This window comes from Neoarius graeffei, chromosome 9, assembly GCF_027579695.1.
Source record: "Neoarius graeffei isolate fNeoGra1 chromosome 9, fNeoGra1.pri, whole genome shotgun sequence".
Classification (NCBI taxonomy): Eukaryota; Metazoa; Chordata; class Actinopteri; order Siluriformes; family Ariidae; genus Neoarius; species Neoarius graeffei.
The window spans coordinates 13,522,242-13,547,073 of record NC_083577.1 but is presented as its reverse complement, the minus strand read 5'-3'; the positions used below and the strand labels follow the sequence as shown (position 1 = coordinate 13,547,073).

General features: G+C 42.3%; 1 protein-coding gene across 1 annotated transcript in view; it reads right to left on the bottom strand.

Annotated features, from left to right (window-relative positions):
• Positions 1 to 24,832, bottom strand: part of stat4 (signal transducer and activator of transcription 4) — an 86,196-nt gene that overhangs the window by 2,348 nt on the left and 59,016 nt on the right. The window contains exons 13-22 of the mRNA XM_060929033.1: positions 18,537 to 18,581; positions 18,291 to 18,374; positions 17,280 to 17,378; positions 12,937 to 13,072; positions 11,433 to 11,485; positions 3,629 to 3,723; positions 1,392 to 1,525; positions 672 to 863; positions 545 to 587; positions 324 to 423 (exon numbers count right to left, since the gene is read on the bottom strand). Coding sequence (XP_060785016.1) covers positions 324 to 423; positions 545 to 587; positions 672 to 863; positions 1,392 to 1,525; positions 3,629 to 3,723; positions 11,433 to 11,485; positions 12,937 to 13,072; positions 17,280 to 17,378; positions 18,291 to 18,374; positions 18,537 to 18,581 — 981 coding nt within the window. The remainder of the gene's footprint in view (positions 1 to 323; positions 424 to 544; positions 588 to 671; positions 864 to 1,391; positions 1,526 to 3,628; positions 3,724 to 11,432; positions 11,486 to 12,936; positions 13,073 to 17,279; positions 17,379 to 18,290; positions 18,375 to 18,536; positions 18,582 to 24,832) is intronic.

The window sequence follows — 24,832 nt, the reverse complement described above, 5'->3', positions numbered from 1 at the left end:
GCCGCAGTTTGGGGAGAGAATTTTAGGGGAAGCTCGGCTTCCCTTGTTGTCTCTGAGAAATCGCCCCTGAACAGCATGTCCTGAAGTGTTTTTTTTTCTTATACCATTTGCAATTTGCCAACAATTATATATTTTTATGTATTAATGAATGACACATTGCACTTTTAATCTGTTTATTGTGACATTTCATGTCACATGGTACAGTAAGTAGCAAAAGCAAGTGAAGAAAAAAAATTCCATTTAATGTATTTTATTCATTCCAACAGACGGAGGCTAACAATCCAAGAAGGTTGAGAAAGGAGAAAGAAAACTAGCAAACTTACGACACTTTCGATCTCAAACGGGCTGATGTGCTGGCTGAGCATGTGCGACATTCCTGGGGATAACGGTGGCTCCGGAGAGGAGCAGGGAGGAGGAGTGGTGCTGAATGAAAACACAAACAGTTCACAAAAGAAGTAACACAAGATAATGAGTCAATGTGCATTATCATAGGGGAAGGAGGGACGAACAATCTTTTCTGATGATGTAAAAATCTCATACTTACTTCAGAGAGATGGGAATCAAAATAGTTGGGATGTACGGACAAACTGTAAGTGTAGAAAGTGACAGGAAGTCAAAGGTGTTGTTTTTTTGAACTAAAATGTTTGAAACAGCCAACGTTTAGAACTTGCCTCTGTTCGGCTGACTGTTGTAATGTTTCCCAAAAGCTTCGTCTTTAGGAATGTCAGGATAGAGGTACTTCAGTGGGTTCTCAGGGACAATCCCGTCTGCAATAACCTTATAATCCCGTAAGATATCAGCGATAGGAAGTGCACTGAGACGGTTTTTGGTGTATGGCTCCACAGAGATGAACTTTGCCTCACCTGAGAAAATATACAGTTCATTAGGACACATGGGAATAGACTGAAATCTTACAAAAATACTCAGTGGAGAGATTTTGAGAGAATTAATCTTTTCCAGTAGCCTCAGTCCCTTTCAGTAAGCATTTTATCCTGTTTAGGGTTGCGGTGAATCTGGGGTCTATCCCAGAAACACTGCTCATGATGCAGGAATACACCCTCAATAGGATGCCAATGCCAGTCCACTGCAAGGCACCATGCACATCCACACACACACACACACACACACACACACACACACACACACACACACACACACACACACACACACATTTGCACCTAGAGGCAGTTTATCTTAGCCAATCCATCTACTCACATGTTTAAGGTAAGTGAGGGGAAACTGGAGCAACTGGAAACATGGGGAAAATATATAAAACTCCATATAGACAGTCAGCTGAGCTCAGGATTGAACCCCAGACCATGGAACATCTCAGTTCCCACTTTTGCTCAACTGCTTTTCGTTAGATTTGAAGTGGAACTCAGAGATCTCACCATTTTCCTGCTCCACCCAGGTAAAGGTGATTCCTCCGAGGTGACTCTCACTGAAGCGCAGCAGGAATGTTCCTGACTCCCGGTCCTTCAGTAGAGCGCGCTCCATCTCCTTACTGACAAACCCCATGATGTACCTGCAGACACCACAGCACAGCAAGGCATGGCTATTTATTTAGCAAATACACAGGTACAAGCAACAGTCACTGGCTTTGAGCAATCACTGCTCACTAATGTCACCTGCTGGACAGATTTAAGCAGATCCATGATGTAAAACTTTATAGCACAGTGCTGTTGAATTCTGGATTGTAATTGATCAGATGATATTGATTCATTTTCTACAACCCCGATTCCAAAAAAGTTGGGACGAAGTACAAATTGTAAATAAAAACTGAATGCAATAATTTACAAATCTCAAAAACTGATATTGTATTCACAATAGAGCATAGACAACATATCAAATGTCGAAAGTGAGACATTTTGAAATTTCATGCCAAATATTGGCTCATTTGAAATTTCATGACAGCAACACATCTCAAAAAAGTTGGGACAGGGGCAATAAGAGGCTGGAAAAGTTAAAGGTACAAAAAAGGAACAGCTGGAGGACCAAATTGCAACTCATTAGGTCAATTGGCAATAGGTCATTAACATGACTGGGTATAAAAAGAGCATCTTGGAGTGGCAACGGCTCTCAGAAGTAAAGATGGGAAGAGGATCACCAATCCCCCTAATTCTGCGCTGACAAATAGTGGAGCAATATCAGAAAGGAGTTCGACAGTGTAAAATTGCAAAGAGTTTGAACATATCATCATCTACAGTGCATAATATCAAAAGATTCAGAGAATCTGGAAGAATCTCTGTGCGTAAGGGTCAAGGCCGGAAAACCATACTGGGTGCCCGTGATCTTCGGGCCCTTAGACGGCACTGCATCACATACAGGCATGCTTCTGTATTGGAAATCACAAAATGGGCTCAGGAATATTTCCAGAGAACATTATCTGTGAACACAATTCACCGTGCCATCCGCCGTTTGCCAGCTAAAACTCTATAGTTCAAAGAAGAAGCCGTATCTAAGCATGATCCAGAAGTGCAGACGTCTTCTCTGGGCCAAGGCTCATTTAAAATGGACTGTGGCAAAGTGGAAAACTGTTCTGTGGTCAGACGAATCAAAATTTGAAGTTCTTTATGGAAATCAGGGACGCCGTGTCATTCGGACTAAAGAGGAGAAGGACGACCCGAGATGTTATCAGCGCTCAGTTCAGAAGCCTGCATCTCTGCTGGTATGGGGTTGCATTAGTGCATGTGGCATGGGCAGCTTACACATCTGGAAAGATACCATCAATGCTGAAAGGTATATCCAGGTTCTAGAGCAGCATATGCTCCCATCCAGACGACATCTCTTTCAGGGAAGACCTTGCATTTTCCAACATGACAATGCCAAACCACATACCGCATCAATTACAGCATCATGGCTGCGTAGAAGAAGGGTCCGGGTACTGAACTGGCCAGCCTGCAGTCCAGATCTTTCACCCATAGAAAACATTTGGCGCATCATAAAACGGAAGATATGACAAAAAAGACCTAAGACAGTTGAGCAACTAGAATCCTACATTAAACAAGAATGGGTTAACATTCCTATCCCTAAACTTGAGCAACTTGTCTCCTCAGTCCCCAGACGTTTACAGACTGTTGTAAAGAGAAAAGGGGATGTCTCACAGTGGTAAACATGGCCTTGTCCCAACTTTTTTGAGATGTGTTGTTGTCATGAAATTTAAAATCACCTAATTTTTCTCTTTAAATGATACATTTTCTCAGTTTAAACATTTGATATGTCATCTATGTTCTATTCTGAATAAAATATGGAATTTTGAAACTTCCACATCATTGCATTCCGTTTTTATTTACAATTTGTACTTTGTCCCAACTTTTTTGGAATCGGGGTTGTATAACAGCAGTTCTGACAGTAGTGCAGCTGGGAATCACAGGTTTATATTAATGCTCTCTTTCTGTTATCATTTATATAGCAATAGCTTGTTCACAGGGACAGTGGATGCTCCACATAAACAGATGAAACAATGTTCAAATGCCTTTGTCCTGAAGATGTCAGAAAATTTCAATTTACAGCTTTATTTATGACTGTGACAAAGCACTGACACTGGAGACTCCTTCCATAATTATTAATGTCCGTTTTGTAAGATTTAAAACTGAGTTAAGTGGTGAATATTGAAAATTTCACTCACCCATCAATCCAAACAGGGAGTAAATGTTTCTTAATGAGCTCCAGGATGGAGTCAAGCCACAGCCAGAAACTGAACGACTTCCCTGGAATGTTTTCCTAAACACAACAAAAAAATGTTAATGCAGATCCAGAAAAATGAAAGTACACTTAAAGATACATTTAATTCATCATGTCTACAGCTTTCAAAGACTATGTTCAAATTAAACAAGACCATGTTTGCAGTAATGATCAGGAATATTAAAAATGTTCTACAAAAATAACTAGAAGAACACTCGGTAGCGTGCATACAGTGGTGCTTGAAAGTTTGTGAACCCTTTAGAATTTTCTATATTTCTGCATAAATGACCTAAAACATCATCAGATTTTCACAGAAATCCTAAAAGTAGATAAAGAGAACCCAGTTAAACAAATGAGACAAAAATATTATACTTGGTCATTTATTTATTGAGGAAAATGATCCAATATTACATATCTGTGAGTGGCAAAAGTATGTGAACCTTTGCTTTCAGTATCTGGTGTGACCCCCTTGTGCAGCAATAACTGCAACTAAATGTTTCCGGTAACTGTTGATCAGTCCTGCACACCGGCTTGGAGATATTTTAGCCCATTCCTCCGTACAGAACAGCTTCAACTCTGGGATGTTGGTGGGTTTCTTCACATGAACTGCTCGCTTCAGGTCCTTCCACAACATTTCAATTGGATTAAGGTCAGGACTTTGACTTGGCCATTCCAAAACATTAACTTTATTCTTCTTTAACCATTCTTTGGTAGAACGACTTGTGTGCTTAGGGTCGTTGTCTTGCTACATGACCCACCTTCTCTTGAGATTCAGTTCATGGACAGATGCCCTGACATTTTCCTTTAGAATTCACTGGTATAATTCAGAATTAATTGTTCCATCAATGATGGCAAGCTGTCGCCAGATGCAGCAAAACAGGCCCAAACCATGATACTACCACCACCATGTTTCACAGATGGGATAAGCTTCTTATGCTGGAATGCAGGGCTTTCCTTTCTCCAAACATAACGCTTCTCATTTAAACCAAAAAATTCTATTTTGGTCTCATCCGTCCACAAAACATTTTTCCAGTAGCCTTCTGGCTTGTCCACGTAATCTTTAGCAAACTGAAAACAAGCAGCAATACTCTAATTTCTTTTTGGAGAGCAGTGGCTTTCTCCTTGCAACCCTTCCATGCACACCATTGTTGTTCAGTGTTCTCCTGATGATGGACTCATGAACATTAACATTAGCCAATGTGAGAGAGGCCTTCAGTTGCTTAGAAGTTACCCTGGGGTCCTTTGTGACCTCGCCGACTATTACACGCCTTTCTCTTGGAGTGATCTTTGTTGGTCGACCACTCCTGGGGAGGGTAACAATGGTCTTGAATTTCCTCCATTTGTACACAATCCGTCTGACTGTGAATTGGTGGAGTCCAAACTCTTTAGATGGTTTTGTAACCTTTTCCAACCTGATGAGCATCAACAACGCTTTTTCTGAGGTCCTCAGAAATCTCCTTTGTTCATGCCATGATACACTTCCACAAACGTGTTGTGAAGATCAGACTTTGATAGATCCCTGATCCCTGTAAATATTGATAGAAAAACTCTATCAATATTTATTCCACAGCAAGAAAAAAAAACCTAAACTATATAATCTCCAGTTGCTTTTATTTAAATATACATTTCCTCCAGTGGCGGCACGGTGGTGTAGTGGTTAGCGCTGTCGCCTCACAGCAAGAAGGTCCGGGTTCGAGCCCCATGGCCGGCGAGGGCCTTTCTGTGCGGAGTTTGCATGTTCTCCCCATGTCCGCGTGGGTTTCCTCTGGGTGCTCCGGTTTCCCCCACAGTCCAAAGACATGCAGGTTAGGTTAACTGGTGACTTTAAATTGACCGTGAATGGTTGTCTGTGTCTATGTGTCAGCCCTGTGATGACCTGGCGACTTGTCCAGGGTGTACCCTGCCGTTCGCCCGTAGTCAGCTGGGATAGGCTCCAGCTTGCCTGCGACCCTGTAGAAGGATAAAGCGGCTAGAGATAATGAGAATGAGAGATTTCCTCCAGTGGTGGCTCGTAGTCTTTGAACTGGGGAAGCTCAGGGGTTTTTTAAATAAAAATTTTCAATTATTTGTTATTTGTCATTAGTCAATTATTTGTCAATTTGTTGTTATTTATATGTGAATTCTGCCATGTTCTACTCTGACTCTGCCAAGTAAACTTGAGCGTGCACATGAACTTAAGTCTTCCTTGCTTTTCTCATGCCTTTTGTATGCCCTGTCAAAGTTGGCCATATCTCCAAAACCCAGTATTGACCAAATAATACATCCCTGGGATGGTCTCATTAAGAGACAAGGCCAACTGTACATTCTCTTGGTCAGAGCACTCCCAGTTAACCAGTTTACTTTGTCATACCAAGATAGTGGAAATGAGTGATTGTGTCTCCCTGACTTTTGAATTTTGAATTTATCTTGGGCATTGATCTGCCCTGTTATTTAATTCGAGCCTCTCCTTATAAGGAAGAGCATCAAATGTCTTCTCCAAAATCAGGTTGACAATATTAGCAATGTTTGCCATTTCACACAGCTAACACAGCTAGTTGACTAGATTTCCCCTTAAAATAAACAGCCTTTACTGACCTGAGACAAAAGCAATTAAACTCTATATTTACAATTTTATTTATTGCATATACAAATAGAAATAGGAACTGTATATTGGTAGGAAAAGAATGAGAATGAGCAGCAGCGAGTCTCATGAGTTCACTTGCCAACACACCGCATGGACTGAGCTTGAATCCCTCTGATGTGACGTATAATTTTAAAATGCTGTCAGTCACATGACATTCAAAAGAGATTTGAGAGTTCCTCCAATCATCAATCATCATACAGAAGCCCAGCATCCAGTCCCGCCTTACTGTCAGCGACTCTCCATAGACCCGCAGTGAAGCCGCATGTCTGGAAATTACGTTTTAAAAGCATATTGTCCAATAAATATCTAGCTTTGCTGCACTACGATCAAAGCATATCCCGTAGTGGCATTAAACTACAGAGATGCTGAGCATGAGTGGGTTTTCAATGGGTCATGCTTCCACAGACTTCCATGAGGAAAAAAATAAATCATGTTATCAGATTATAACGACCAGCAAGAAATAACTGCTGAACGAACTAGCCATAAAGCTGAGCACTTTCTAGCACAAAATATCAATTTGGAATAAGAGAGTTAAGTCGTGTTAATACATATTTAACAGACAAACTTTTTCGTGACATTTTACAGGAAGCTGGGCTTCCTTTGTAGCTTAGAGCAGTCGCCTCTGATTTCTTCAATTTAACATATCTTGGTGCATGTTAGCTGAATGGTGGGCAGCCAATGTTAGTTGGATTGATTTGTTTGTTAGTTCATTTGATTTTATTTTTCATTGAACTTTCTTATTTTCCTCTCCCAAATTTGTTCTTACTTACCAAGTTCAACTCATTAGGCAGGATGAGGCCTAACACATTCCTTTGAGATACATGAAGACAACAAAAGGCTTATATTTAACAGTTATTCCACAAAATCGAGTCGTACATGAGCTGATAGCTGACGAGGGGCGTAACACCGAGTTGGCTATAAGCCATATATGACAAGATTGAGTGGAATAACTGTTTTATTCTATCCACATTCACTGGATTTTGAGAAACAGAGCATTTTTATTTTTTGCAAATTTGATAAATAAAAAAAACTTTATACAAAACATCCAACAAAATCATTTCCGCTTAGAATGTAAACAAACCGGCAAAGTGACGATAGTGATTTGTGAAAAATGCTATAATAATAATAATAATAATAATAATAATAATAATAATAATAATTCTTGAAAAATAAAAAATATACATTCTTACCATCAAATACTTTTATTCCATATTTTTTTTTTTTTTGCATTTTTGGGGGGGTTTGTTTGAGTAGAATTTTTATTTCATCCTTGGTTGGTTCAGCAACACACTCTGCCATTTGTTTTTTCTCTACTCACGGCAGGGGCGGAGCTAAGGGGGGGCAGGGCCATTGCCCCTGGGCCTTGGGCCCTCCCCCTAGCCGTACAGGACCCCACCCTTTGACATTCAGGCCCTCCCAATAAATGTGCCTTATGCGATTTCATTGGAAATTTCTTGAAACCTACAAGTTTTCACATGATTACAGATGAGTTGAACTATGTATCTCTCATTTTTGCTACACATTCTTATCATGGTTAAAAAAAATAAAATTAAAAAAACCCCTGTGAAATCCATAAACAAACTTAAAATATAATAAATTGTAATGTTTTCAAGCTAAACTAAGCTGTTCCTTTTGTATTTAATTGTTTTGCGTTTGAGGAATTTGCAAAAAAAAAAAAATGCAATGCTTGATGGGTAGGATCTAAAGGCTGCCTAACGTCCTCATCCGTCTGACGACATACAACAAGACTAGGAAGGTGCATGCCTTGGTTGTGGTTGTCTACTAGAAACGAATTCAGCATGTTTAAAAGTAAAAGTGGGGCACAAAAGAGGAAGGAAAAGACAAATAAAGAGGAGGCAAACTCTAAACTTCCAAAGTTGGATTCATTTTTTACTTTGCCTTCTCCTGTCCCTGAATTTGCTAGTAGTGAACATGCATTGCCCTGTGTTAGCACTAGCAGCAGTAGTGCGGTGGTGCTTAGCAGTAGCTCTGGCCAAAGTCATATAGAGGAGGGTGGGGAACATGGAGAGGGGTTAGCTGAGATGAGCAACCAGAATCAGGAGGGTAGGGAACATGGAGAGTTAGCTGAGTTAGCTGAAGTGAGCAGCATGATTCCCAGCATGGACTCATCAAACCCAGCTAATTTTCCAACAGACCATAGTAATTTCCCTGAAAACATTGCAGATGCTAATGTGAAGAGGTATATCCTTCAAACTGGCCCATGTCAGCCAAATGGTCCCTTTCCCGTCACTGGCAATCGCAGTTTTTCAACGCATTACTACACATCTGTCACTAAAGCTGCTATTAAACTTCCACGAAGCTGGTTATGCTACTCGCCCAAGCTTGACTGTGCATATTGCGAGCCTTGCTGGCTTTTTGCCAATCGTCAAGCCCCCTCCTACAATAATGCCTGGGTAAACGGAGTTAGAGATTGGAAACATATCTCCTCCAAAATTGCAGTGCATGAATCTACCCAGATCCACCTCGATGTGTGTGTAGTCTATGAGCAGTGGAAACTCCATGGTACAATAAATGCTGATATGGAGAGGGATGTTCGTAATGCGGCTAACTTTTGGAGGCAAGTGTTAGAGCGCATTGTGAATGTCACACTGACCTTAGCGTCATGTAACATGGCATTTAGGGGATACTGAGAGTCCATTGGGCAGGGGAACGCAGGAAACTTTGTCCATCATTGAACTGTTGGCCCGCTACGATCCTGTCCTGAAAGAACCGATCAGCCGGCCCGAGGGATCAGTTAAATATCTCAGGATGAGATCATTTATATATTATCACAGAAAGTCAACAGCAACATAGTCCATGAAATAAATGCATCTCCATTTTATTCCATCATTATGGACACCACTCAATATGTAGCAAAGCACGATCATCTGAGCCAGGTCTTCAGGTATGTTTTAATTGATCGAGACGAAATGGGTGTTGCTACAGATATCAGGATAGTTGAGGCTTTTCTTGGATTCGAGATAACTGTGAACACATCCGCTTCTGAACTGGCGGGCCGAATTATTAGCTGCATTGAAGGGAATGGCTTAGATCTCTCCAGATGCCGTGGACAGGGTTATGACGGCGCAGCGAACATGAGCGGAATTTATTCTGGTGTTTAAGCGAGAATAGCGGAGTGGGAGCCCCTTGCTTTGTATGTGCACTGTGCAGCTGATTGTCTGAATTTGGTACTGAATGATTCTGTCAAAACTATCCCAGAGATTAGACAGTTTTATGATGTGGTTGAACAACTGTACAACTTTTTTGCCAACAGTGTTAAGAGATGGGCATTACTTGGTGACTTATTGAGCCCAGAGAGCAGGGACATAACCTTGAAACGCCTCTGCCCAACCCGCTGGTCCTCCCGCTACGATGCGCTTGTTGCGTTAAAGTACAGATATGGAGACGTCATTAAAGCTCTCGACAAGCTCTCACTTACAAGCGAGAAAACAAATGAACGAGCTGAAGCAGATGCACTTATAGGCCATTACTAAATTTCAGTTCATATTTTTAATTAGCCTTCAGACAAAGATTTTGGAGTGCACTAATGCCATCTCAAAGTTACTGCAGGAGAAGACCACTGATCTCAAAGCGTCTGCATTATTGCAAAATGCTGTACGAACTCTACAGGAGTACAGGGAGCAGTTTGATGAGGCAAAGGCTTCCACTCTAGCATTGGCTGTGAAATTGGGCAGTCTAACGCAATTTGTAGCCACCAGGTTGAAAAAAGTGAAGCGCCACTTTGATCACCTTAGCAAAGACAGTCGGCTTTCCAATGCAGAACATTATTTTCGGGTGAATGTGTTCTATGCATGCCTTGATGTAATCATTCAGCAGCTGTCACAAAGGTTTATCAGTTTAAATCAGACTGCTCATTTATTTGAGGCTATTCATCTAAATACGCTCCAGCATGCCAAGGACGAGGAGCTATACCGTACAAAGTGGCCCGTTGACTGTGTGATCACTATAGTCAGGATATTGACTCCAGCTTTCCTGGTCAAATAGTGTCATTTAGGGCTTGTTTCAAGGAGCAGATAGCGTGACACACATCTGTGCTTAGCCTGGCCAAGTTGCTGGTAGTAGATCATCCAGCAGTAACTTCTACATTTAGTGAGGTGTGCGCGGCCTTCTTGCTTTTTCTCACTCTCCCCGTCTCAGTTGCGACAGCAGAGCGCTCTTTCTCCAAATTAAAATTGATAAAATTATCTCAGGAGCGCAATGGGTCGAAAGAGACTCTGTGGATTGGCCATTTTATCAATTGAGAATGAGCGAGCAAGAGCGCTTAACATCCCTCAAATAGTCGACGACTTTGCGGAGCGCAAGGTGCGTCGAATGCCTTTTTAATGACGAACGCAGGTTTCCGTGTCGGCTTTGTAGTTGAAGACGTGCTTACACAATGAGGGTGTATCATTCATGATTGCTGGATTTTTTTGTTGTTGTTTAGTGTCTATTTGGAAAATAATAAAAAAAAGAATGGAAAATACAGGCTATGTAGGCCTATAAAAAAATATAATAATAATAATAATAATAATAATAAAAATTTGAGCAAGTTCTGTTCTAATATAGCCTGATTATATGCCGCAGGCCTTCTGTTTGTTTGCAATTTCGCCATGGCTAAGTCCAAAGGCTACGTTCTTAAAAACTGCTTTTTGTTAGATATAGCCTGAGTAGGCCTATATGCCACAAGCCTTCTAATTTGTTTGTTTGCAATTTCGCCATGTGGGGGGCCTGATTGGTGTTTTGCCCCGGGGCCTTGTGTGCAGTTGTTCCGCCACTGACTCACGGTATATAAGCGGATAGCCTAGCAGTAGAGTAGCCAATCATAGCGCGCCATTGCTCATATCCAGTGAATGTGGATAGAATATTTCTCCTTATTTTAACACACACACACACACACACACACACACACACACACACACACACACACACACACACACACACACACACACACTCTGCCACTGTGTCTTATACAAATTCTAACATTTTGTACAAAAATACTCCAGAATAATACTTATAGCCTAGAATGCCTACAATCTTAAATTTATTCCAAATGAAGTATTTTTCACGACTTTTTACGATATTCTATAGCTATAAAAGCCAGTGGGAGTCAGAAGCGAGGACATACCTTGCAGAATTTTGACCAAGACACCTGACAGTCATTATATGAGGCGTGTTGACCTTTAAACAGAATGATTAAGAGTACATGATTGTGAAATACATTCAGGATATTATGTGTTCATTCACAAAGAATGCTCAACAAAAATATTGTAGGGGGAAAAACATTCAGCTTTATCCTAGGACATGCCAAGACATGTTCTACTGTCTTTACATTCCATGCTATTCTCAGCAAGTTCACACATACAGATTGAACCTGTGCCATGACTACACATATAGAATGTACAGATAAGAAACATACAGATATCTTGTTATTCCATTTCTATTACTGATATATTAAGACACATCTCACTGCATTTGATTGAATTTGATGAACATGCACTGTAATCTTCAGGTATTTCTTTTTTTTAAAGTTCTTATACATTATATCACTTCACTACCTGTTTTCTAAGATTTTGGACACATGAAAGCTCAGGGATCCATCAATAACCATCCTGGAATCAAGTATCAGCCTGGTAGTGTACACAGTTACTCACACTAATTGTTAAAAAAAAAATCTCAGATGCTATGCCATGGCGTAATGGCTAGAGAAGCAGCTTTGGGACCCAAAGGTTGTTGGTTCAATTCTATAGACCAACAGGAATGGCTGAAGTGCCCTTGGGAAAAGCATCTGAACTCCCAACTGCACCCCAGGATGTTCTGGGTATGTTGTATGTTGCTCTGGATAAGAGCATCTGCTAAATGCAATTTAAAAATGCTCAGACAACACAAGGTGATTGAAAATAACAGCTCTTACCCAGCAAGTTTTTGTTGATGATCAGCTGCTATTGGTCATTGACAACAAGGAATTCAGAGACATTAACAATGTCCTTTTTTCTGTCCTTTTCTTTACAGCAGTACTTTTATAAAGTGAAGCAAAGCCGACTCTTCTCCACTGCAACCGTACTCCATCCCAACTAACTAATCGTCGCTGTCAGTTCAAAACCTGCTATGTGACAATTTAGGTCAAATTGGGTTCTCTATGCTGATTGGTAAATTTTGACCTCGTGCTTCCATTTATGCTAATTAGAAAAGCTAATAACAGAACAAGTAAACTTTTACTGGCTTCTCAGCTTGTTATTTCAGAGTTTTATTCAGTTTTTTACGTCTCCTGTAAAAAAGGAAAAATGTCACATAGCAGGTTTTGACCTGACAGTGACGTAATGTAGGTAGTTAACACAGTTCATTTTTATACAGATCAACTCAGTATGAGTTGAACGAGCCAAGAACGAACCTAGTAGCATGAACATTGGTGTGTACTTTTTATGACAACTTTTTAAAGATAAACCGTGATAAATAACCATTCCGTGACATCCCTGATTGAGTAATATTGACTAGGTTACTCATTTGAGTAACAGTATCAGTATTGGGGAGTACCAAAAAATATTCTGAAAAAAGATGTTCTCTCTGATTCATTCCTTGATACATAAATTTAAATTCAGTAAAGTTTTCATTGATGAGAGTGCATGACTGACCCAGAAGTTTATCTCCCAGCATGCTCAGCTGCTCTTTATTAAGCCCACGACCAGCAAAGCTTGAGAACTGCCAGCTGATGACCTCTGAGAGTTGGCTCCAACTGGCTCTGGGTGGGTTACTGAAGAACGCCAGGTTCTACAAACAACATCACAACATCATGGAGAGAGACAGAGAGAAAAACAAACATTAAGAGATTTAGATTCATTGTCCAATAAAATGTTAGCATGTTTAACCACATATTCCCAATTGGCCTCTATAATTAATAACAGAAAAGGCTGTTTATTTTGTGAACAATTGTTTGTGGAAATAAAAGCTAAAATCCACATTTCATTCTGAAAATGATTAAATCAATTGCAGCTAATGTTTCCAAACCAATTCTCAGATTAAAATAAAATTCAGTCATTTGTGTAGAAGTCCATCCATTGTTAATAGCGTTTATCCATCAGGGTCCCAGGGGAAGCTTGAGCCAATGCTGATTGGATTAGGCATTGCCCTGGTGTATCGAGGAAATCAGAAAACGGTGACAGCTGTCCAAAGCCCCATAAAGCTGCCCAACATGATTGAAGTGGTGGGCAGAGCTGTCGGCACTCAGACTGTGGCTATTAGAACTTGAACTGCAACATGGATAACATCATGGAGAAGCTTTTGGCTTTGCAAAGGAAAATAGATCAATTCGGAGACCAGAATGGACAAACAGAGTAGTCTTGTAAAAGAATGCGTCTACTCGCCCCAAGACCAAACAATCCCAATCTTATCTGCTTTCGGCTCCCTAAGACAGCACTGGCCTTGGCCAAGGCCGTTGCTGGGACAACAACTCCCCCTGAAGATCACTGCAGTGAGACGCTCTTGCATTCCTTCCCCCACTTCCCAAGGTCACCGCTTTTTACCGCCAGTGTGACAAGCTGGGGGAGCACCTGTCATGGCTGCAGACCGGACTGCTCGTTTGCACTGGGTTACCTATACCTCTGCCCCTCCCCCCTCCCATGATTGCCCCCACCCTCACCCCTCGACTCCTGAGTTTTCATGTTGTAAAGTGTACTGTGTTATTTTGTGCTTATGTGCTGAGGTGTTTTTTTTAATGTTCCCACACTGTACTCCCCACAGGAGCATAGTGTGGGGGTTGCTTTTTTCTCCTTCCCTCCCCTCATGTTACTCTGTATTTTTCATCCCTGTCTTCCTGTCCTGTCTACTCCCCCTGTGTCAATTGTATGTATGTGTATATGTACGGACGGGTTGATGGCCAATTTCGCTGGTACTTGTGACTAGTGACAAGTCGCTTCATTCATTCAAACTCCACACAGAAAGCCAGCCATGAGGCTTGAACCCAGAACTTTCTTGCTGTGAGGTGACAGTGCTAACCACCCACCCTGTATATAAACTGTCAAGACAAAAATGAAATGAGGTCACCATGTCATCATGCACACATCTCAAAAATGAAAACACAGTGACATAGTTTCACTTGCAATGCTCAACATTTAGGGTCATGTCAGGACAATCTGTGCTTTTCTTTAAGGCCAGATGCTACAGGTAGAAATGACAATTTTGGTCATATTTCAGATTTCTAAATAATTTAAACATCAAAACTTGGCGGTACCCCAATCCCAAGTTCAAATCCCAGTGACGCCAAACTCAGAGGAAAACTGTCCGTGCTCACTGGGTGGGAGGGGAACATTGTCTCCCCTGTCAATCACAGTGGCACTAGCCAATCATGGGAGTCTCTACCGCTTTTTGACCAACAGGGAACGAGTTCTTGAACCAGTTTCATTTAGAATTCTTTGAACCTTGGTGCCAGCTAGAGAACTGGCCCACATTTTCACCAGTTTTGAGCAGAACCGTTGTAATCAAGGATGCATCATGAACAGAGGGCGGGGCACAGTTCACAACGTGAGTAAACAGTAGTAGCAAAATGGCAGATCACATTAATTACCTGTGAGCTTTTATTCTGTTATTAAGGATATTTGTTTATGGTCCATTTTTTCTAAAGATGTTTCCTTTTCCATTGTGTTCTCCATCACTGTGCTCTGCTTCCTCTCCAAACTAATGACACACCTACTGATATCATCACAGTTTGCACTGGAAGAACCAGCTATATTTTGGTTCCAGCTGGGAACCAACTTTTCAGGTTCGAAATCAATTTACAATGTGCAAACAAGAATGGAACCCGTTCTCTGTTGGTAGAAAAGGAGTATCTGAGTCATATATGCAGAAGAGAGAAGACAGAGCTTTGATCTGAGTGTGTTAGCATGAGCAAGTGTTTGAAAATACATGGAGGTCAGCTTCATGTATCTCAGAGGAAGCACATGACCCTTAACACTCCCCAGGTGGTAGCTGTCAGATGATAGTGCAGCAGCAAGAGTCCTTACTAGAACTAGAAAATATGACCCCTGTCTTATCCACACTGCACTGGCTCCCAATCAAATTTCATATTGATTATAAAGTACTACTGTTGACTTTAAAGCACTGAATGGTCTCGTGCCACAGTACCTGAGTGAACTTCTGCTCCTCTATGACCCGCCATGCTTACTTACCGGTAGATCAAAAGGTGCAGGCTATCTGCTGGTACCTCGTATAGTGAAGGCTACATCAGGGGGCAGAGCCTTTTCTTACAAAGCCCCACAGTTATGGAACAGCCTTCCAAGTAGTGTTCGGGAATCAGACACAGTCTCACCGTTTAAGTCTAGGCTGAAAACATATCTATTTAGTCAAGCCTTTTGTTAATGGTGTTTATGAGATAAAGGTCTGGAGGGTCCTCAGACATAGAGTGTTTTGGTAAACTGGGATGTATGGATGCTGTCAGTCCCCACTCGCTTGCTCACTCGAGTTTGTTGACAGTGTAGTGGCTGGCTGCTTTATGTCCCGGGGCTCCCTCATGCCTGTGTTACCTTCTGGCTCTCCCCTTTTAGTTATGCTGTCATAGTTAGTTGCCGGAGTCCCTGCTTGTACTCAGTGCAATATGTATACTGTTCCTACTTATTCAGGTAACACTGGGCATACCTAACAACCTGTGTTTTCTCTCTCTTCCCCCCCCCCCCCAAATCTGTCCCTCTGAGTTACATGTCGGTCCTGGGATCGAGATGCTGACCTCTTCTGCTCCTCGTACCTGCCTGATCCATCTTGGTGCCCCGTGTCTGGTTGGAGTCTCATCGCATCGCTCCTGTGGAAGGCGGCCCCATGTGGACAGTCGGGGGTCTTGCCTGGAGGATGCTCTGGACTCTTGCAGTGGTGCTTTTGTGGCTGGGGACTGCAGTTGACTTGCTGACTTTAGGACTGCAGTTGACTTGCTGACTTTAGGACTGCAGTTGACTTGCTGACTTTGGGACTACGGTTGTCATGAACGGTTTTGCGCTCGGGTTTCCGTTGGTGGGGGGTTTATAGCATCAACGAAGCTGACTTTATGTTAGGACTGTTCATGTTATAGTCATGTTGTCTGTTGTTGCCCAAATGAGGATGGGTTCCCTTTTGAGTCTGGTTCCTCTCGAGGTTTCTTGCTCATGTCATCTGAGAGAGTTTTTAATTGCCACCGTCGCCACAGGCTTGCTCATTGAGGATAAATTAGGGATAAAATTAGTTCATATTTTAAGTCGTTCAAATTCTGTAAAGCTGCTTTGTAACAATGTTTATTGTTAAAAGCGCTATAAACTTGACTTGATAGTGGAGAGCTGGATGGGGGGGTGAGAACCGTCAGGTGACCAAATTGGGGAGAAAATGGAGGGCAAAAAGTTAAAATGCAACAGAAAAGTGTACTGAAAGTACTGCGTTAAAATAAAATACCGCATTATGAATGAATGAATGAATGAATGAACCCTTTATTATCACTGTTGCCAGTGAAATTGACCATCAACCTGTCCTTACAGAGGGGGAACAGGACAGGAAGACAGGGATAAAAGAAAAGGAAACAACATGATGAGAAATTATCTGAAAGTTAATAACTCTGAAGAAGGGTTTAAGCTCTGCCCACTTCACAATCATGGCATGTCATATATTGATTTTATTACAAATGCATATTTAATTAGATCAAGCTTAATTTGCATAAATGCACAAGTTTAAACACAAGGAATCAGCTGGTGAGGATTGGTTATGATGTGCATTGTTAAACATTACTGTGTTAACTGTTAGTGTCTCACATCAAGGAACAACAACGTTTATTCAGGGAAGGTTCAGGTTATAGGGAAGCAGTTATGGATGGCAGGTCCTCATTTACCTGGCTGTTTCATGCAGCTCGGTTCTATGCAAATGTTCTGTGTGATAAGATCAGTATCAGGATAACCCTGATACTGATCTTATCACACAGAACATTTGCATAGAACCGAGCTGCTCAATGCTGTATGTTTTTACATCTCACCTTTGGATCATCCGTCAGTAGGTTGTACCACATGACTGAGCCCCAGCCTGCAGGCAGCTGGCTGACATTGGAGATCACTACCAACGGCAGGGAGCAGGTCTAGAAAAAGGTTTTCAGAAAAACACACACACATTCAAGTCTCTCTTGTAGTCTATAATATGATTTTTAGTATCTTTATGTTTTTATATCTTAAGCTTTGTAAATTTTTTTTTTTGAGGACATACTGTAGGCAAGATGCACATACAAGTCATCAAACCTATTATCTACCAAAACAAAGATTTCGGGTGCTAATCACGGCAAAACCAGACAGACAACAACACTGCCATGCCAGACTTCTGAGTAATGAACGTTCCTGGTCAGTTGTCACTCAGCACCTGCTGGGATAACTGCTGAATATGGTACCCTTTAAAATTATAAAATCATTTCCACTTACTTTTAAATATTAAATCAGCATTGCAGCTCAACAGTGAACGTAAGGATTGATCGCAAAGATTTATTTATTTAACCAAAGTACAGGAGGAAACAGAAAGAAAAAAAATAAATCAGATATCATGCAGCTCTAAATACTTGCAAGTTGAGAAATTTGATTCTCAACACTTAATGTCAGCATTATTAATACAAAATCTGTATGTTCCTGCAAATAAAATTGTTTGGCCATTAAATTGTTATACCACAGTGATGGTGAATTCTGTTAATTAATTGTCTATAGCAGCAGTTCTGGCAGCAGTGCAGCTGCAAACCACATGTTCATTAATGCATTCATTCTAATATTATCATTTCTGTAGTAACAGCTAATTCACAGGAACTTGTACGGCTTTAAAAAAAAGTGTGTAATTGTTCCTATGGTGATGTTTTCTTCAAGAAAAGAGATGTTTATTTCACATTTATGGAAGGAGTCCTCAGCTGTAACCAAGTTTTACAAAAACTCGAAATACAACATCGTTTCATCTTTATACATATGAAGTTTACTGCCACTACTGCCATCTGATCTTATCTATAATCAAAACAGACCTCCAGGTCAATATCCAGTCCCTGTAAACACAGCATGGCCTCAAAGCTGAGTGAGTGGAGCTCCTCCGTCACTGTGAGTGGACCCTGGAAAGGACAAATACAGTTCCTTGAATACTTCACATGAGCTTTATTACCATTGTAAACTCATGACACTTTCCACAAAAACACTTCACTCTGCTCTTTCAGAGAGACAATGCAGAAGGAGAAGGCTGAAAAGACTTGCTCTTCCATCAGAACTCTTCTTACCTCATTTCCTTTGGTTCCATTTGTACATTTCTTCTCTTTCAGCTGCTGTTGAGAAGAGAGACATTAACTTACAATGGCTCCATAGTAGTCCAATATGCAAAAAAGTGTAAAATGCGATTTGTCTTCATTAAGACAACTAACAATTTTCAAAATGTTTATTGATATGTTTATTTGGATTATACCAGAGTGCTGTTGAATTCAAAATTCAGAAAGTGCTGATTAATTTTCTGCAAAAGCAGCTCTTCAAATCACAGGTTGATAGCCAAGCTTGATACTTAAGAGAATATGGTAAAACATCGACCTGATTTTTGATGGCTTTTGTGACCGTACAAACAAAGAACATGTACCACCACAGGGAACCTGATCGTAAGTGCAAGGCAACGTATCTTAAACACTTGACCACAGGACAACAAAATTTGTATCTTTATTTACATAAGATAGATGGGTTTTTATCCAGCGCTTATTTTTAATTTGCTTTTTAAAAAATAATGTGATTATTTACTAACATATTTTACGGAAAATAAATCAATTTCACAATACAATGCTGCAGTTTATTGATGTGAAATACATGACACTACACAATTCAATGGATCATATGCTATAATAATATTATCCTATTCAGGTTGATTTTGTGCCCTTGCAAATATTTTGCTCATACATTCATCAGGAGCTCCACTTATATATCTTTCATAATTTCATTATAATTATTTTCTTCGAATTCTAATGTGTCCCCATTTTCTATCAAATTTGCTTCAGAAATGAAAAGGTTACTGTCCTGAAAACATTAAAATAGAGTTATCCAATGAGATTTTTCTGTTTGTTGTCTCTAGGCTGGGAAGAGTTTAAAGCTGGCTCACACATTGGTGAGGACTTCATTGCCGGGACAGAAGGCCATGGCAGTGTACAGGTCCTTCTCAAAAAATTAGCATATTGTGATAAAGTTCATTATTTTCCATAATGTAATGATAAAAATTAAACTTTCATATATTTTAGATTCATTGCACACCAACTGAAATATTTCAGGTCTTTTATTGTTTTAATACTGATTATTTTGGCATACAGCTCATGAAAACCCAAAATTCCTATCTCAAAAAATTAGCATATCATGAAAAGGTACTCTAAACGAGCTATTAACCTAATCATCTGAATCAATGACTTAACTCTAAACACCTGCAAAAGATTCCTGAGACTTTTAAAAACTCCCAGTCTGGTTCATTACTCAAAACCGCAATCATGGGTAAGACTGCCGACCTGACTGCTGTCCAGAAGGTCATCATTGACACCCTCAAGCAAGAGGGTAAGACACAGAAAGAAATCTCTGAGTGAATAGGCTGTTCCCAGAGTGCTGTATCAAGGCACCTCAGTGGGACGTCTGTGGGAAGGAAAAAGTGTGGCAGAAAATGCTGCACAACCAGAAGAGGTGACCGGACCCTGAGGAAGATTGTGGAGAATGGCCGATTCCAGACCTTGGGGGACCTGTGGAAGCAGTGGACTGAGTCTGGAGTAGAAACATCCAGAGCCACCGTGCACAGGCATGTGCAGGAAATGGGCTACAGGTGCCGCATTCCCCAGGTCAAGCCACTTTTGAACCAGAAACAACGGCAGAAGCGCCTGACCTGGGCTACAGAGAAGCAGCACTGGACTGTTGCTCAGTGGTCCAAAGTACTTTTTTCGGATGAAAGCAAATTTTGCATGTCATTCGGAAATCAAGGTGCCAGAGTCTGGAGGAAGACTGGGGAGAAGGAAATGCCAAAATGCCTGAAGTCCAATGTCAAGTACCCACAGTCAGTGATGGTCTGGGGTGCCATGTCAGCTGCTGGTGTTGGTCCACTGTGTTTTATCAAAGGCAGGGTCAATGCAGCTAGCTATCAGGAGATTTTGGAGCACTTCATGCTTCCATCTGCTGAAAAGCTTTATGGAGATGAAGATTTCATTTTTCAGCACGACCTGGCACCTGCTCACAGTGCCAAAACCACTGGTAAATGGTTTACTGACCATGGTATTACTGTGCTCAATTGGCCTGCCAACTCTCCTGACCTCAACCCCATAGAGAATTTGTGGGGTATTGTGAAGAGGAAGTTGAGAGACACCAGACCCAACACTGTGGATGAGCTTAAGGCCGCTATCGAAGCATCCTGGGCCTCCATAACACCTTAGCAGTGCCACAGGCTGATCGCCTCCATGCCACGTCGCATTGAAGCAGTCATTTCTGCCAAAGGATTCCCGACCAAGTATTGAGTGCATAACTGAACATAATTATTTGAAGGTTGACTTTTTTTGTATTAAAAACACTTTTTTTATTGGTCAGATGAAATATGCTAATTTTTTGAGATAGGGATTTTTGGTTTTCCTTTACTTTTTTGCCAAAATCATCAATATTAAAACAATAAAAGGCTTGAACTACTTCAGTTGTGTGTAATGAATCTAAAATATATTAAAGTCTAATGTTTATGAGTACATTACAGAAAATAATGAACTTTATCACAATATGCTAATTTTTTGAGAAGGACCTGTATGTTTATGGAGGAAGTGACAGATGAATTAACCAATCAGATTTTGATTTATATTGGGAGGGACCAAAAATTTATCGCCCTAAGCCTACTGAAAGACCAATGTGAGCTTAATTGTGAGTCGTGTTGTCAGTGCAGCAGTGAAGTCACCTTCCAGCTGGTGTAGCATTCATCAGTAGTGTTCGTGAATGCTAATAAAGCGGTCAAGCCAGTGCTATTGAGAGCAAGTAGCACAGGCTAATGACCAAGAAACTAAGATTTCTGTCTCCAGACTCTTCTTCCACACACGCTCGCCACAGTATTTGTTATGGGATTGTTTAAGTTGATGTTGACGTTTGGGAAAACACCCCCCCCTTGTGGTGCCAGTGGCATGGTCCACCCGGAGCTACGGGCAGAGTTATAATACATAGGCACAATACACATGCTCCCGTTGCAATTGTCTTTATTTACATTTACATATACACACAAACATGGTGTCAGAAGTACCTAGAACCTATACTGGATAGTTACACAGATACTTACACAGAGTATATCAGACGAAAATAGTGATCGGAGCAGAAGTTGAAGATGTGTTGAAGAGTCACTGTTAGCAGCGGGCTAAGCTAACAACTACTCACCATGGCATCTGGGATACCACCACCGGGAGAGATGAAGATGACAGGAGACCTTGCAAGCAACTGGGATGACTTCAGAGCTGAATTTGAAGACTACATGCTTGCTGCCGGATTGAAAGAGAAAGAGAAGGAGGTACAAGCAGCAACCTTGCGGAGACTGATGGGCAGCGAGTGCCGACACATATACAAACATAATTTGGGACTTACAGCCGAACAAGGAAAGGATGTGGATGTCATTCTCAATGCTCTTGAAACGTATTTCAAGCCTGCTAAAAATGTCATATTTGAGAGATATGTTTTTGGCAACTGTAAGCAAGACGAAGGGGAGCCCATCGATGCGTTCGTGACAAGGCTGAGGGAAAAGGCGGGCTCCTGTGAGTACGGACAGCTTAGGGAATTAATAAGAGACAGAGTGGTCCTAGGTGTGTGTGATGAGAGTGTGCGCCGCCGCCTGCTAAGAGAGAGAGACCTCACCCTGACCTCAGCAATAGAGATATGTCGGGCGGCAGAGATGACTGATTTGAGAATGAAGGCAATGACACAGGAGAGACCAGTGGAGGCAGTCAATGCAACAGATGGCCGTCAGCCACGAGTCCAAACCAGGCAGGAACACTCTGATAGGCCTCAACAGCAAGTAATGCGTGCAAATGACAATACTGCTTGCAGATTTTGTGGAGGTGCACACAAGCGGGCATCAAAGTTCTGCCCAGCATATGGAAAAAACTGTCGCAATTGTGGAACAGCAAATCACTTTGCAAAAGTGTGCATGAGGAAAGAACAAAACACTCGACGGCTCAATGTGGCAGACACTGAAGATGCAGAGGATGATGAGGCTCACATATACATGGTGAAGAGCTCAGGTGCAGTTCAAGGATGTGGAAAAAAATGGTTTGCCAATATCAAGATGAACGGAGTGTTTCAAAGATGCCAGCTGGACACGGGCGCGACATGCAATGTAATGAGCTTAGCAGACATGAGGAGGCTGGCGCCCGGGACGAAACTACTGCCCAGCCAAACCAGGTTGGTTCTGTACTCTGGCCAATCAATTCGCTCTTATGGCATTTTCAAAACGGAGAGTGTAGTGAAAGGGAAAGCCCATGAGCTGACATTCGAGATAGTAAAGAGCAGGCAAAGGCCGCTGCTGTCGGGTGACACCTGCGAGCGACTCGGGTTGGTGCAGTCCACCATCCCAGAGGAGCTCCTAGCAGTAGGGCATAGCAGCCCAGTGCCACTAACTAGACAGCACTTCGTGCAGACTTACAACGACGTGTTCAATGGCCCAGTTGAATCACTCCCAGGGGAGGTTCATTTTGAGCTAGACAAAAATGTACCTCCGGTGCAGGCTTCCCCACGCAACGTGCCAGTGGCGCTAAAGGATGCGGTCAAGGATGATGTTGGACAAGTATGAAAGAGGGGGTCACCTGGTCTCTGTGTCAGATCCAACAGAGTGGATTAGCAACATGGTAATTGTCAGACAGCCAGAGAAGCTGAGGATATGCATAGACCCCAAGGCACTAAATGCTGCATTGAAGAGGTCGCATTATATAATGCCGACACTCGAGGATGTGCTACACAAACTGCCCAAGGCTCGCATTTTCACCCTTGTAGATGCACGTGACGCTTTTTTGCAGTGTAGACTGGATGAAGAAAGCAGCTACACAACCACTTTCTGGACACCCTGGGGCAGGAAACGCTGGTTAAAACTGCCATTTGGAGTGTCAGTGGCCCCAGAAATATACCAGCGAAAGCAGCACGAGCTACTATCGGGGCTCAGCGGGGTGGAGCCAATCGCAGACGACATACTCATCGTCGGCTGTGGAGAGTTGGATGAAGAGGCCGTACAGGACCATGATGCAAAGCTAATAGCGCTCATGGAGAGGTGCAGGGAGGTCAAGCTGCGGCTGAGTCTAAAGAAATTGCAGTTCAGTCAGAGAAGTCAGGTTCCATGGGCACATTCTATCGGCAGACGGGCTCAGAGCGGATCCAGAGAAAATCAGGGCAGTTCAGCAGATGCCACGCCCCACAGATGCCAAGGGGGTCCAGTGATTCATAGGCTTCGTTACATACCTGGCGAGGTTCATGCCACAGCTCTCTGAGATATGCGAGCCCCTACGAAGGCTGTTGGACAAAGACGTCCCATGGCATTGGCTACCCAAGCACGATGCTGCAGTTGAGGAGATCAAGCGCCTCGTCACCACAGCTCCAATCCTCAAGTACTATGACGTGGCCAAGCCAGTGACCATACAGAGTGATGCAAGCCAAAAGGGTCTTGGCTGCTGTCTGTTCCAGGAAGGCCTGCCAGTGGGGTATGCGTCGAGAGCACTGACTCAAGCGGAACAAAATTACGCACAAATCGAAAAGGAGTGCCTGAGTATTGTCTTTGCATGCCAGCGCTTCCATTATTACCTGTATGGCCGTGGGGAGATCACGGCAGAAACCGATCATAAGCCACTCATTGCCATCTTCAGTAAGCCGCTCCTTACTGCGCCCAAGCGGCTCCAGAGCATGCTGCTCTCACTCCAGAACTACAACCTCAGGGTTGTGTACAAGCCAGGGCCAGATATGCATATTAGTGACACATTAAGCAGAGCCACGGCCTCACCACAGGGGACAGACACAGAGTACAATAGACACACGGTCTGCAGCCTGCAGAGGGTGCAGGATGATGCACAACATATCAACCAGGCAGGCTATTTGAATGTCACCAACCGGCGCCTGACTCAGATCAGACAACACACTGCTGTGGACGAAACCCTGCAATTGTTGACAGCGGCAGTGCTACAGGGATGGCCAGAGCTGAGGGACGACACGCCACTGGCCATCAGAGAATACTGGACGTTCAGGGACGAGATCAGCGTGCAGGACGGAGTACTTTTCCGGAGCCAGCGGGTGATCATCCCAAAATCACTGCGTGCAGAAATGTTGACGCGCATACACGCCAGCCATGTGGGTGGAGATGCCTGTTACAGGCAGGCAAAGGAGACACTGTATTGGCCCAACATGCAAGGTGAGATCAAAGACCATGTCAGCCAGTGCTCAGCATGTAATGAATATGCACACGAGCAACAGAAAGAGACGATGATGTCGCATGCACTTCCAACACGGCCATGGCAGATCCTCAGCATGGACTTATTCAAACAAGCAGGCAAAGACTTCTTGCTCGTGGTTGACC